We start from the raw sequence: 14,616 nt of genomic DNA, 5'->3' as shown, positions 1-14,616 counted from the left end.
ATCTGGGTGCACTGCCTCAAAGTCTGAATTATAAGGAAACCCAGCTTACTCACTTTGTCTACAAAGAGAGGCGCTGTGATTTAGTTAGGAATCTGTAGTTTTTCGTTTTACTGTATGTTTTTCTGTGTCATGGGTCCCTTAGTTACAGGCTCAAGTGGGATTTGGCTGGTTGGGAAACCTTAAAATCGAATTTAGTAACGCTGAGAAAAGAATTCCTTAGAAATAAATAATTTGTTTTGATCAGCTGATCTGTGCTGCTCCTTCCACATGCACTGCTCGTTGTGGGTTTAGTCATATGCATTTAAGATATAAGCAGGTATTTCAGGGTGCATGTGGCTGATTTCCCAACCCAAACACACTTGAAAGTTAGAATAAAAGTGAGAATTTAGTGGGTGAATCTAATAGATAACCTTAAATATAGATTGGTATCTGCTACCCTTGCTATAACCTAGTATTAACCATGAACAACTGGTCTGCTCTGTACCGGTCTAATATATACTTTACTACAAACTAACCAGTTTTGCCTGAAGTTCAAATGAGTCAAAAATGAATATACTTCTGGTTTGCATTATTTTCCACAAAACCACATTCATCAGTACATTATATATAAGTTCGATATTTGATTTAAAAACATTAATTAGAACAGTATGGTTCCACTTTAGCAGATGTAACTTATTGTGCAGTCCTTACTTTTGAACATAATTTCTCATTTCCCTTTCAGCTACGCAAATCTTTCTCCATCTCTCAGCGTCGCACATTGTTTCGTTTTTGTTTCTTCTCTGCTTTGAAAATACAGAAACTTTACATCATTCCTGGTTCCAGCCCACGTTAACCCTATGGTTACAAATGTTATACTACTAAATGCTGGGGTTTTACTGTGATTTCAAAGGTTTAAAGCAATCACTTGAAGTGCAGCAACACCATCTGAAACTACAACACCCTCTGCCAACCTAAAACTACAGCTAAAAGTTATAGCAGCACCTTTTGTGTTTAGCTTTTTCTGTGCTTGCATTTTTTTCTTTATGTGAACAAAAGCCTATTAAACTTTCCTTCTGCCAAGATTACACAAGTATCACACAGTTTCAGGTGGAGGTGTGTCAAAGGAAAAGCCCAACAATGAGTCTTCACTTTTATTATTGTAACAAAACATGATTAGAATTATTTACAGGAACAAAGAAGAAAAAAAAAAAAAAAGACAGGCATGAATGAACTTAATTTCTTCTCTCCGGGGATGTCAGGGACTTTACATGAGGACTGGCGACTCATTCAACATATTTACCGAGGATATCTGCATCACGGAACAGGAAATAGTCCTATGGGAGAAAAGACAAGAAAAAATGTAACTAATTTCAGCACAAAAGTGTGGACGGAGTCTGAGGAAACTGCACCGCACCTTGTCATCCAAAATGACTTTAGTCCCACCGTACTCTGGTAGAAGAACCTTCTCCCCAACCTTAACGCTCACTGGATGGATTTCTCCCTTCTGAAAGAAGGAGAAAAACATGTTAGGCATGAAGTAACACCACAGTTGTTACTGAGTCTTTTATATTTAAAAATCAATAAAAATCTGTATTTTTGTTTCACCCTATAATTTACAAGAAAATACAGTCATGCAGTGGATGGTCACATGACACGTAGCTTCCCTGATCCTAACAGCTTTTTAAAGGGCAGATGGCTGAGGATCTGTGCTTCAGCAGGAGTCCTGTTCACTACTGTGTATTTAGAGATACATTTTTACTGCAGTTTTCAAATGCATCATTGAGAGAAAAATCCTAGGTTAGGTTAGATCAAGTCTGAAGGTCAACCAGACACTGACTATGTTAGCAGTGCTAACCCAATTCTGTAACCAGGGTTCAGGAAATAGTAAAGTCCAGATTTTATTCTCTTAATGCATCATATTTAAAGGTGCAGCACCTTCAGAAAACTAAAACCAGAAATTGTAAAAACTATAACAGACTTTATTTTGAACAGTTTTGCTTTTGCAGGAGCAACTGTGTATACAGAAATAAGAGTCGTGCGCATAAAAAGAATTATGCTGCATCAGCCTAACCCTTTAAAGCAGGGGTGGGTTACTCCAGGGCTCAAGGATTGGGGTCCTGCAGGTTTTAGATGCGTCCTTGATCCAACGCAGCTGATTCAAATGGCTAAATGACCTCAACAATTCTCGTACTTCTCCAGAGGCCTGGTAATGAACTAATCATTTGACTCAGGTATGTTGACCCAGGGTGAGATCTAAAACCTGCAGGACACCAGCCCTCGAGGCCTGGAGTTGTCCACCCCTGCTTTAAACCCAATCAGGGACACTGAAGGATAAGCAATAACTATAATATTGGAATCTTTTCAAAGTAAAACCCATCTCAAGCATGATATACTGATTCATAACTGTCTTGTTTTGGAGGGGAATAAAGTTTCTGTTTAAGAGTTCTTAATTTAATTATTGTTTTTATTAATGGTATTGTGAATTGTGAGATTTTCATGTAATTTAATACCAACTGCTAAAACAAGCTTTAGTTTATAAAATAAAACAAAAACCATACACTCTTCTTGTAGCAGCTATGCCATGTATGCTTACCTGGGTGACAGAGCCAGGTCCGACTGCCACCACTGTAGCCTGCAGCACTTTGCCTTGAGACTTCTCTGGCAGCATGATGCCCCCCTTTGTTACCGTCTCTGCTGTGAAGCGCTCCACAAGCACCCGGTCAAACAGAGGAAGGAATTTTCTGAAAGCCTGGAGACCACACAAAGACAGGACATATTAGCACGACTATCACACTATGTTTAGGTGAACTGGGCAGCTAATGATTCATCATTAGAAATAAAAGTTGGAGGAAAAGAAAAATCCTACAAATTTGACTCCAAACTTTTAAGTTGGCTCTCTTGTGTAACACGCCCCACTCCCCTGACTTATGTGTTATCTGTACACACACAGATTTGCTGCAAAGGTTTTAAAATGTGAACATTAACTAGATTCAGTGCTTCACATGCTTCACATGCTTACAGTTAAGTCAAGCTGTAAGTTAATACAGAAACGTGCTGGTTATAATGCATGAGTGAATAATAAACTGCTGGGTTTGAGTTAAAGAAAGCGGGTGGAGGTCAGCGACAGAGGCAGCCTTTGTCAATCAGTTTCCGCTAAACTGAAAATTAACTTTTCCTCACTTATCTACTTGAGTCTGAAATCACGAGGGAGGACAGCAGCTGTGCAGCCTTTCAAAGAGACACTGATCAACTTTTTTCTGTCACGACTTTAAGGACAACATTTGTTTAAAAGCAACTGCATGAGTGACCTTCAGTAAAGGTCATTTGTGACTGTGATGGAGGAGGGTGATGGAGTGGGACTGGTCCCAGTTTGATAAGTAGGGAAAGGAGGCGGAGCTTCCACACTATGTCTGAGGGGTCCAGGCCAAGGACTCTTCACCTCTCCACTGATAAAACAAACTAACCAACATCAATCAGCCCTGAGCCTGGATCAAACATCCTCCTGCTCACTGGTACCAGATAAAATCCAAGGCCAGACGAAGCAGTTTTCACAAAGTTCTTAACAAGTTGCATAAGCTCATTATGATTAGCCCCACATTTCTGTCAGATGCACCAACTTTTCTCCTTATACTTTAGCCACTGATAGTGTTTTGATTGGCTTATGACCTGACGAGAAAACCAGATGTATACTAGACATCTACATTTAAATTGAGTATCAAGCTAGTTGAGGATCTAGTTTTGGCAGACATGGTTTCTACTTAAACAAGGGTTCAAAAGAACTACCCACCTAAGTGTCTCATAACATTTCAAGATGGCTGACCAGTGGCAAGACTCAATTCTAGTAGTAACCTGTTCTATACAATGAGTACTTTTGATTTCGTACATTTTTAAATATTAGCATTACCTTTACTTGTGACAATGTTTCTACACAGGGGTGATGCAACTTTTCCAAAGCAAATGTGTACAGACAAGTATAACTCCCTCTACACTGATAAGCCTTTAAAGAGATTTACTGCAGTAAAAAGCACTCAATTTTCCTCAAATGCGGTGGATAAAGTACTTGAGTACCTCATTTGTCCTGAATGCAATCTGAGTGGATGCTGCTGTAAAAACTACTTTCAAGCAAACGAAACTTCCGCTGCTCCTGACTCAGAGGCCATGATGTCAGTAGTAGTTCAGCAGGAACAATGGGACTGCATGTCGCTCCTCACTAAATCTCATGCCTGGAGGTTTGTGACCTTGAGCTTGACGGTAAACGCAAACTTGCTGCACCTTATGTGTGTGTGTGTGTGTGTGTGTGTGTGTGTGTGTGTGTGTGTGTGTGTGTGAATGAATAAATGGCTACACTAAGAGCAATTACTTACCTTTTTACTTCAGCTAACAGTGCGCTCATAGCTGTACTTGTATACAGGTCTTATGATCCCTCATCTAGTTTTAGGCTTTGTGGCTTGCCATTAAGACAAACGTGCATTTGTTTAAGCTCATTCTTAGCTCCCTTGCAGCGTGACCTTGTCACTGATGTTCACTTTAGCTAACATGCGGCTAAGAATAACTAAAAGCTGGTCAGTTTATTTAAACCGTCTACTGACTGCGTCACCTATATCAAAGAACTCGGCGGTGATTGACGCTCGTTTTTTGTTCGCCTTTTTTAAATTAACCAGGCACCTTACCATTTCTGGACGTGTGTGAGGTCTGAGAGCCGGCGTGAATCTGCACCCCGAATCCTTGGTGAGCGTGAATATGGTACGCTGAAGGATAGCTCCACGTGAAGAAATATCCAGAATGCGCATGCGCACTAACCTGCCCCGAACTCGTCAGGCGCAAGGGAAAGTTCTAGTACACCCAAGGCCAACATCAAAATATTTTTTAAAAGCTCACACATTATTTAATAAAAGCAAAACATGTACGGGACATTTTCTAAAACTGCTTTAGTGACTTTTCGGTCTTTGAAACACTCCGAGCTGAGGCAATGTTGCACAATGTCAACTTTGACCCTTTTTTTTTCCGCCAATGGCACGCCAGAATATTCTGGAACCGTTTGCCCAGGAACGAGCATTAATTTATAATTCTACATATTTCTATCCTAATTAGCCTATTTTACACACTGTTTTGACTTTATTTTATCGAGAACTATAATTCAAATAATCGTGTGCCCGCACGTCATTATGAATTTTAAAAGAAGAGCACTTTTATTAGGTAGTTATGGTTTATACACAGTCTGGGCGGGCCGGTACATAACCCGGATGTGCTAGGCCATGTGCAGTTCTGTCTCCGTTACTCCACACGACTGTTCTCTCCTCCAGTCGTTATATCATTCCGTCTTGCAGACCGGCTAGCAGCAAGCCTTTACCTCAACTCACAGGTAAGTGTGGACACTGCTGCAAGTGTCTGAAGCTACTCAGTTTACGTTACAGCCCGAATACTCGCGAATAGCGCTAGCTTTTATGTAGAGTACATTCTGCGCATGCTGCTCAGGAGGCTCGAGTTTGATAGCTCCGCGCTAACATATTTCTTCCCCTTCTAACTGCAAGGACACACGAGTGTGACTACAGACTTTAACCGACAGGCTAGCTGTCTCTGTGCTCTCCTCGTAAGTGTATTGTCTCGACTGTTAAATGTGCTTTGCTCGTGTGGAGTAAGAGGAAGATAGCGAGTGATTAAAAGCAGTTGAAACCTCGCAGTGAGACCGTGTATGAGCTGAGCAGGGATGGAGAAAGCACTTCCACACGTGCTTTCACAAATTTGACCTTGTGACGCACGACCTGAAGAGCGCACGCGTGGGGTGGACGTTTCTTAATCCAGTCACGGTCAATGCGCATAGAATTAACAGTCAAGAGACTCAAGCATTTAGAACATCTTTTAGTCAACTATCACATATTTTGAAGTAGTTACACTTAATTGATTTTTTTATATTCATCTGCACTGAATTTACTATGGTTATTGGTCGCTCAGTAGCTTAAATACAGCTTAACCTCAAGTAATTACAACAAGATTGGGGATAAAGTCGCGGGGGTGGTGTTGTACACGACTTTTAAAAACATGGATTATCTGGGGTTACAATCCTGTGGTCCTTAGACCTTAATAACAATCCATGGTTGTAAACCCCATTTAAAAATCGCCGATAACCGACAAGGGGCTCTTGCATACTACTGCTGCACAGTTTAAACTCGTAATAGCTTGTTGTTCTTGCAGTACACAATAATTTACAATTTCTACTTTTTGATAATTGATATGTTACTCAATGATTAAAATATGGTCATTATTCGCTAAGCCGGTGTGATCTGGCTGACTGAAGTCACTGACAGGTTTTCCTAACTGGTTTTAACAGGTTGGCTCTGGGGCTACCTTGTCATTTTTACTAACCCCTTAATGAATGTTAAAGAATGTTCCAGGCTCTTTCTTTGGTTTGTTCGTTTGTTACAAGGACATTACACTGCTACTGTTCTATCAAAATTTTAATCGAATATCCTCATGTGGCTGTCATTTTTCTTAGAAACAAAAATCAGGTGTTTAAAAAAAACAAAACTAGTTATTCTTTGTTTTTACATTCATCGGGCCCCAATATGTCCAAATATCAAAGAGAAATTAAAAATGCATGCTGTGGAAGAGTTCAGGTCTTAGGAGGTTAATGAAATATCTTCCAGTTTCAACCACTTAATTGACACATTTTCAGATATTCTGGCTGTCAGATTGTGTTGTTCAACTATTAATAAAATGTATTCAGCTGCACCTCTCTTTACTTTTAATATGTAGGTAGGCAGGCCAAAACCAGTATTGGTAACACTTAAAACCATTAAACTTGCAGATTAATGATAAGTCCAGGGGACTCTGCCCCCTTGTTGTTTAGTACAACTGGAGATGTTCCTTTATTCATTCATTCACAAGTCTCATGTCATGCCGTCTGCGGCCACTAGGGGTGTACTTATTACATATGCGAAGAAATGTAATTAAACTTTGGGATACTTGGAGTCATCATTATGGCCTAACCTGTGTTTTCCTCCCACAGACATGTTTCGTTTAGCCACAGTCATGAGGCAGGTGAGGCCTGTGAGCCGTGCGCTGGCTCCCCACCTCACACGAGCCTACGCCAAGGATGTGAAGTTTGGGGCTGACGCTCGTGCCCTCATGCTGCAGGGAGTGGACCTGCTGGCTGATGCCGTGGCTGTCACCATGGGCCCAAAGGTAACGCCCCCTTTGCTTTTTTTTTTTTTTTTTCTTGAATATTAGACCAGTTTTCTAGGAGACTGTACAGAAAGATCCTTAATATCTTACACTGAGTGTTGGTGTAGGCCAGGGGTCAGCAACCTTTAAGACCCAAAGAGCCATTTGGAGCCGGTTTCCACACAAAAGAAAACACTGGAAGCCGCTAATACGTTTTGACATCTAAAATGAAGATAACACTGTATATATTGTTTTTTACCTTGTGCTTTGTGTGAACAACTAAGGTGTGTTGCTTATGAAATCCACGAAGTGCTACAGAGAAAATCACATTTTATTAATGTAATTAACACATTTTTAACTCTTAAAGAAATATAACAAAAGGAAAGACACCCAGCTGAACTAAAATGATCCATGTAGCAAACAAAAACTGTTGTGAGCCACCACCCTTATATTGCCTTTGGGCTGTTGGAGCCTTGACCTGACTTTTAAAATCTAATTGGGGAAAAAAAAGCATTATGCTGCTGAAAAATGAAAAATAGATATTTGCAAAATTCTGCCTAAATATGTATTTTACCTGGTTAATGTGTGTGGCGGGGCGTGGTCTGAAACGCCGCTGCAGCGGAGGCAGACGCACCTGAGCTGCACCCGCAATCACACCTTGCCACCTCAACGTCTGTGCTCGCTCTGCTGTTGTGTTGGTATGTGTCGGGCTGTGAGCTGAAAAGCTACAGCCGGCTGTATGCGTACAGCAACCGTGTGTGAAAAGTGGTCAATAAAGAGATGCTGAAAAGCATGTTCACGGAAACATCGTCGGGTCTGCTGTGGTATGTTTACAATGGGACTTCTGCTCCTGAACCTCTGCGCACAGAGTCTGCAAATCGGGGCTGTACGAAGTCACTTTCATCTTTACGCAGGACTGTAAGCTGTCATCTGTGAGGCGTGAGCGGTGTTTGTTTTTAACATAGTTCACGGTGGAGAACAGCTGCTGACATAATGTGGCTCCGAAGATCCGTAATTGGCCTACCTGGGGTTGAAAGTCTCGATAAATGCACAGCGTTTCGGCGGGTATACTGGCTTCCGCGAGTGTGACGCTTATTTTGAGCGATGAAAAAATAATAGAATATAATTTTATTTTTACATTTCAATATTACAATAATCTTCCAATTTAGAACTAAAAGTTAAAAAAAGAACTAACATAAATAAATAATAAATAATACACTTCAGCTAAATACTTCTAATTTATTTTCCCAAACCACGCGGAGCCGCAGTACAAGGACTAAAGAGCCGCAGGTTGCCGACCCCTGGTGTAGGCTTTCAGCTCCTGGTCTTGCATTGGGCCAACTTTACTGAGTGGTTGGCACTAATAAATACAGATATTTGAACAAAAGGTGGGCAGAACTGGGGCTCTTACAGCTAGATATTTGTACACTTTGACTTGATGCCACAAAGGGGTACCCTGCCCTCTACAGGCAGAGAAGGGAAATCACTGAATTTCTTGCCAAAAGCAGGTTTAATTTCAGCAAAGAATTGAGATGTATTTGGACTAATAAAGCAGATATGCTAGCCTAAGTCCTTCATCAGCCAAGTGTTAAACAAAATGCATTAATCATTATGCTAAATGCCTCTTGCAATGCAACAAATGGCATAGACTTAAGAAAATACTGGAGATGAAAGTGATTATTTGTCTTTGTGAAACATATGTGCAGAACTTTTCATCTCACAACTTTCTGGCTCATTTCAGGGTCGCACTGTCATCATCGAGCAGAGCTGGGGCAGTCCAAAGGTCACCAAGGATGGCGTGACGGTGGCAAAGAGCATTGATCTGAAGGACAAGTACAAGAACATTGGTGCCAAGCTGGTGCAGGATGTGGCCAACAACACCAACGAGGAGGCCGGCGACGGCACGACCACCGCCACTGTACTGGCTCGCGCCATTGCCAAGGAAGGTTTCGACAACATCAGCAAAGGTGCGAACCCCGTGGAGATTCGCCGAGGTGTCATGATGGCTGTAGAAACCATCATCAACGAGCTGAAGAACCTTTCAAAGCCCGTCACAACCCCCGAGGAGATCGCACAGGTATGGTAATGTTTCTGCTGTCTCCATGGGGCCTCGGGCATTTGGGATTTGAGCTTTAATTATGAGTCTGCTCTTTCAGGTTGCTACAATCTCAGCCAATGGAGATGTGGAGATTGGCAACATCATTTCTAATGCCATGAAGAAAGTTGGCCGCAAGGGAGTCATCACCGTGAAGGTTGGTTTCAGAGATTTCCTCCTGCTGGAGAAAACCTCATTTACTCGTCCAATGAACATTTACTGTCTGATTTTTGAGGACAGCTTGTAAATGTTTGGTTCAATTTGCCAGGATGGGAAGACTCTGCATGATGAGCTGGAGATCATTGAGGGTATGAAGTTTGACCGTGGGTACATCTCCCCTTACTTCATCAACACTGCCAAAGGTAAGGCTGCTGAACAGGTTTCAGCTGTGCATTACTACTCGCTAAAAGTTTTAACTGATAAACCGGTGCTGTGCACTCATTATAAAATGACCAGTTAGTGTGAAAGGCTTGTAAGAGTCCCACTGTCCTCCTACAGGAGCACAACAAACAAACCGTATCTAAACTATTTATCCTCTTTAGTTGTTGCCATTTATCTCTTTGTAGCTGCCTGACTAGAATGTCCAGCATAACATGTTAGTTTCTTAAATTTTTATTTTATAGGTTTTGTCTGAATCTGTGTTAGACACTTTGTAAATGTGTTATTTCATGTAATATTGGTTTGCACCACCAGGTGGGGCAGTGAGCCCAGACAAGGCATTTGTATTCAGTGGTGACTTGGAAAATAGGCAAAGTCCATTGAGGTAATGGGGTCTAAAGTTCAACAGCAGTGTGCTTCCAAAAACATCTCAACACACTGACTTGTTAAGTGCTGCCCCCTGCTGGAGAAAGTGTATGCTTTGCAGAAGGTATTTGGAAATAACGCATTGATAATCAGGGAAAGGGCAAGCACCCCAGAAGATCATCTGACAGTGTTTTAAACACAAGTCATTATCTGTGACTAGGTATGGGTATCGTTTAGGTTTTATCCGATACCGGTGCCAAACCGGTACTTTTGAAACGGTGCCGGTGCTTAAACGGTGCTCAAACCGGTGCTTAAAGAATGGAGAACACAAAATTGGTCCAAAAACCTCTCATGTTCAGCTGTTTGTTTGTTTGTTTTTTTGTAAAAAGATAACAATGTTAGCCTTTTCTGCAGCTATGGGGCATATATGGTATCACTCTTGGCTGGAAGCAGTGCTTAAACAATGGAAAAAAAACACAAACTTTGTCCAAAAACCTCTCATGTTTAACTGTTTTCCACAAGAAGACAGCATCATGTAGCTATGATGATGTTTGCTAGTTCACCTTACATGCATTAATGTAATAACGTTGTTAGCCTACTCAACGTAAATTGCACACGAACAACATTAAGCGACTCACGCAGAGAAGAACGGCTGCTGCTGCCATCATCATCCGTCATCATTTCTGCTACACTGGCAGGGCTAGGGGCCAGGACTCTCCTCTTCGTGTTTTTGGGGGATGTTGCTAACTCCGGGTCTGATAACAGGCAACCCACCCGCAGTAGATGCGCTCGGTGTGAGGTCTCACAGCAAGCTATCAAATACGGCGCATTTTTTCGGCTTTTAAAAAAAACGCTATGCGTCGCCAGGTGTTTCATCGGATTCTTGGTGTTACCTCCTTTGACAGTATCACAGTATCAGCTTAAAGCACTTGTTGCAGGCTGCTGAGTTTGCATATTTTGCTGTGAAGTACAGCCAGACTTTTGACCGCTTCAGCTTGGGCATTTTTAATCTGTAGCTCTGCTCTAAAAGAACGTACGTACCTGGCCCCGCCTACTATCCTCGGAAACGTAAAATGATTGGCTAGAATCTAAAGTGTATCACAGCTCAGGAAAATAAAGCACCGAAATGTGCGCTGCTTTTCGGTCTGGTTACTACCGTTTATGTCAGAACGGTACCCATCCCTATCTGTGACAGTGTTGAAACGGTTTGCTTTATTGAATTGTTAGTGTTTTCACTTGCATCAAAATATAATCTTTACAGACAAATTTGAAGTGTAAAAAAAAAAGACAGAAGCATGCTTTCAAACTTATCCGTCTAACATCGATACTGTGTGCTGACTGGATTTAACAGTAAAACATGCAGGTTTTGTAACCATTAAACTGTGAATGGTTTTCATGTGCCAAGTCTTGTTTCTTCCTGTTTCTACCAGGCCAGAAGTGTGAGTTCCAGGATGCCTACCTGCTGCTGAGTGAGAAGAAGATCTCCAGTGTCCAGAGCATTGTGCCAGCTCTGGAAATTGCCAACCAGCACCGTAAACCTCTGGTTATCGTGGCAGAGGACGTGGATGGAGAAGCTCTGAGCACCTTGGTTCTCAACAGGTACATTGTTGTTGTGAAGTTGGGGACTGAGATGCATGTTAACTGCTTAAGGAAAAAAGAGAAAACTACACTGAGGGAACTTTGAATATGTAGTAGCTATTTATTTATTTATTTTCAGGCTGAAGGTTGGGCTTCAGGTGGTAGCAGTTAAAGCCCCAGGCTTTGGCGACAACAGGAAGAACCAGTTGAAGGATATGGCCATCGCCACCGGGGGGACTGTAGGTTCTCATCAGTCTTAAGTGTGGCAACTCTTTATAAATCTGAACTGCCATCTGATGGTATATCGTTCTTTGTGTATCTGTAGGTGTTTGGGGATGAGGCTCTGGGCCTGGCTCTTGAGGACATCCAGGCTCATGACTTCGGCAAGGTCGGCGAGGTGCAGATCACTAAAGACGACACCCTGCTGCTGAGGGGAGGAGGCAGCTCGGCTGAGATTGAGAAACGGGCGGCAGAGATCGCCGAGCAGCTGGAAAGCACCACCAGTGACTACGAGAAGGAGAAGCTCAACGAGAGGCTGGCAAAGCTTTCGGATGGAGTCGCCGTGCTCAAGGTTGGATTCGGCACCATTTGTGGATGAGTGGTTTTTCCTGTGGAGAGGCAAAGCTGTGACACCTTTGCTCTATTTCAGGTGGGAGGAACAAGTGATGTGGAGGTGAATGAGAAGAAGGACCGCGTGACAGATGCTCTGAATGCCACCAGGGCAGCTGTTGAGGAGGGCATTGTTCCTGGAGGAGGTTGTGCCCTGCTGCGCTGCATCCCCGCCCTCGACGCCCTCAAAACTGCCAACTCTGACCAGAAGATCGGTAAGATTGTGCTTTAGCCTCTTCTCGGTAACACCCATACTCCTAGGGTTACATACGAGCTTCGGTTTTAACCAGCGCCTCGATCTAAACAGGTGTGGACATCATCAGACGGGCGCTTCGTATTCCTGCCATGACCATTGCCAAAAACGCAGGCGTGGAGGGTTCACTCGTTGTGGAAAAGATCCTGCTGGGATCCCCTGGGACGGGCTACGATGCCATGCAGGGAGAGTACGTCAATATGGTGGAGAAGGGCATCATTGACCCCACAAAGGTACAGCTCAGCCAATCACATTCACTCGCAAGATGGATGCTATATAGCTTTTTGTTTTGGGTTTTTTTCATGGCAGATTATGGAGGAGCTTTAACTTTTTATTTCCTCCTCTTACAGGTGGTGAGGACAGCACTGATGGATGCTGCAGGAGTAGCATCTCTGCTCTCCACTGCTGAGGCTGTCGTCACAGAGCTCCCCAAGGAGGAGAAGGAAATGCCAGGGGGCATGGGAGGCATGGGCGGCATGGGCGGTATGGGGGGTGGAATGGGTTTCTGAGCCACTCCTCCTGATCTTTGTGTACAGACTCAATCAGGAGCTTAGTGGAGCTGGAGAACTGCCCCCACTGAGCTCTGCCCACAGTGATGGACGGACTGACGACGAATATGTCAGAGATGCAAATGTTTGGTAAATGCTCAAAAGACTTGAGCCCACGAGTCCACCTGCTACACTAGAGTCCTCCTCAAACCTTTTCCATTAGTACTTAACTCCTCGTCAAATGCTCAACAGACTTAAACTAATACCAGTGAAGAAGGAAATTCAGCAGTGTTCATATTTGAGGATGGTTCCAGTTTATTTCTACCTGATGTATTTCCCGTGTGGGTCTTTAGATCATAAACTTTGTACTCACTACATCTGTTGTAGGGAAACAAGGAGTAAAACTTCTAAACTCCAGAACATCTGGGTCTCCGTCCTCTTGTGTCTCTTCATCGGCTGTCTCTGAGTGAGAGCGGCCTTCTTCACGCCTTTGCTTTCCAGTGACCCAGCTGTACTCAGAAGCACAGCTCTCACCTGCTCATCGGGAGGCTGTGTTTCAGGTTTCATGTTGGGTTCACATGGGATTGCTTTCCATAAATGGAGGGTATGGGTTTTGCACAAGTCCAATGTTCTTTGAAAGGTAGACGGCCTGAATTTTTGCCCAGATTTAGTTTAGTGTTGCAACTCCTTGTTACCCTGAACCTCTACAACACAATCCAAAATGAGTTTGACAATGAGCTACAAAAGGGAAATAAGCAGGGTGGAATAAACTGTAACTATCCTTAAATGGACCACAGAGCCTCAGCATCTGTCCTTCACTCTTGTCTTTTTTCTTTTCTTTTTTTTTAATTATTTGTATGTGTTGTCTGTGATTGACTTGAATTCATCTGTGATTGAATTAAAGCAGTTTTCGTACATACACGGAGCCTTTCTCCATCTTGTCTTGTTACAACTGGACAAAGAGTGCCTAAGTGACCAGAAGTGGAGCGTCGTCAGGAGCCCGTGTAGTCTGAATGTTTACCGAGTCGCGTTTCTGCATCGGAGTGTACAGCTGATTGTATGTGAGGGGCTCGGGATCCTTTGCTATGGAGTAGATGTGAAATCCTCGTTTCCTCCATCGTGGCACAGCACTCACAGAAAGCAACCGGAGAGTGATCTTTGTCTTGCTACTTTATTCCAAACAGCAGTGATGGTTCCACTACTCTTTCGTGTAGATGTTAATTGTGGTTTCTTTTTTAATTTTCATTAATAAACTCTTATTCTGATGTGCAGATTCATGTTTGTTTCTGCTATGTAGTCTCCACAAATCAGTCTGCTTCCTTTAGTAAAGCAGGTTGGGGTTAAGTTTGTCTTCTCAACCAAAGCTCACCTTTTGTTCAACCATCCAGGCAGAAGCTGAAGATGTCTTGCTAGTACAACCATGAAAACGATACAGATGAAACTTGTGCATAAACATTAGCAGATGGAGGATTAAGTACAGATTTCTGCATATACACAGTTTGTCCAGTCGCTCCCACCTGTTTCCAAACCATTCAGGCCTTATTGAATGCGGAGAGGTCACTGTACCCAGAGTGTTTTGCTACAGTAGTTCCTGTCAAAGTTGGCTTTAATGTTTAACCTCAGTAAACGGTTAATAATCGTCACACTAAATCAGGAGTGGCTCTATAACTTTGGGACCAAAGTGAGCACACTTTGCCTCTATGAAGCTG

At 42.7% G+C, this 14,616-nt stretch overlaps 2 protein-coding genes across 2 annotated transcripts; one reads left to right on the top strand and one right to left on the bottom strand.

Moving 5' to 3' along the window:
• Positions 1–1,116: 1,116 nt before the first annotated feature.
• On the bottom strand, positions 1,117–4,800 carry hspe1 (heat shock 10 protein 1). Its single transcript, XM_086265891.1, has 4 exons — positions 4,650–4,800; positions 2,573–2,728; positions 1,394–1,483; positions 1,117–1,313 (listed from the first exon to the last, which is right to left on the bottom strand). The coding sequence occupies exons 1-4, from the start codon at positions 4,767–4,769 to the stop codon at positions 1,263–1,265; spliced, it is 417 nt and encodes a 138-aa protein (XP_086122017.1). The 5' UTR covers positions 4,770–4,800; the 3' UTR covers positions 1,117–1,262.
• A 394-nt stretch (positions 4,801–5,194) lies between these two features.
• hspd1 (heat shock 60 protein 1) lies at positions 5,195–14,178 on the top strand. The gene is made up of 11 exons (XM_086265890.1): positions 5,195–5,341; positions 6,986–7,161; positions 8,882–9,217; positions 9,297–9,392; positions 9,504–9,597; positions 11,410–11,578; positions 11,697–11,796; positions 11,883–12,128; positions 12,207–12,381; positions 12,474–12,652; positions 12,770–14,178. The coding sequence occupies exons 2-11, from the start codon at positions 6,988–6,990 to the stop codon at positions 12,926–12,928; spliced, it is 1,728 nt and encodes a 575-aa protein (XP_086122016.1). The 5' UTR covers positions 5,195–5,341; positions 6,986–6,987; the 3' UTR covers positions 12,929–14,178.
• The last annotated feature ends 438 nt before the right edge of the window (positions 14,179–14,616 follow it).

This window comes from Aulonocara sp. 'chitande type north' Nkhata Bay, linkage group LG16, assembly GCF_057382095.1.
Source record: "Aulonocara sp. 'chitande type north' Nkhata Bay isolate Kocher_YH1m ecotype deep benthic linkage group LG16, A_spYH_male_GT1.1, whole genome shotgun sequence".
In the NCBI taxonomy this organism is placed as follows: Eukaryota; Metazoa; Chordata; class Actinopteri; order Cichliformes; family Cichlidae; genus Aulonocara; species Aulonocara sp. 'chitande type north' Nkhata Bay.
This window is presented reverse-complemented; position numbering and strand designations above follow the sequence as displayed.

What these genes read in the sequence shown, in the direction of transcription:
- hspe1 (XM_086265891.1), bottom strand. Translation starts at nt 4,769, where the DNA reads ATGCGCATTCTGGATATTTCTTCACGTGGAGCTATCCTTCAGCGTACC. An exon ending in GACCTGGCTCTGTCACCCAG is followed by an intron (nt 1,484 to 2,572) that starts GTAAGCATACAT and finishes TCCTTCTTTCAG; the next exon opens with AAGGGAGAAATCCATCCAGT. An exon ending in AAGTCATTTTGGATGACAAG is followed by an intron (nt 1,314 to 1,393) that starts GTGCGGTGCAGT and finishes TTTCTCCCATAG; the next exon opens with GACTATTTCCTGTTCCGTGA.
- hspd1 (XM_086265890.1), top strand. Translation starts at nt 6,988, where the DNA reads ATGTTTCGTTTAGCCACAGTCATGAGGCAGGTGAGGCCTGTGAGCCGT. An exon ending in CTGTCACCATGGGCCCAAAG is followed by an intron (nt 7,162 to 8,881) that starts GTAACGCCCCCT and finishes GGCTCATTTCAG; the next exon opens with GGTCGCACTGTCATCATCGA. An exon ending in ATGGAGTCGCCGTGCTCAAG is followed by an intron (nt 12,129 to 12,206) that starts GTTGGATTCGGC and finishes GCTCTATTTCAG; the next exon opens with GTGGGAGGAACAAGTGATGT.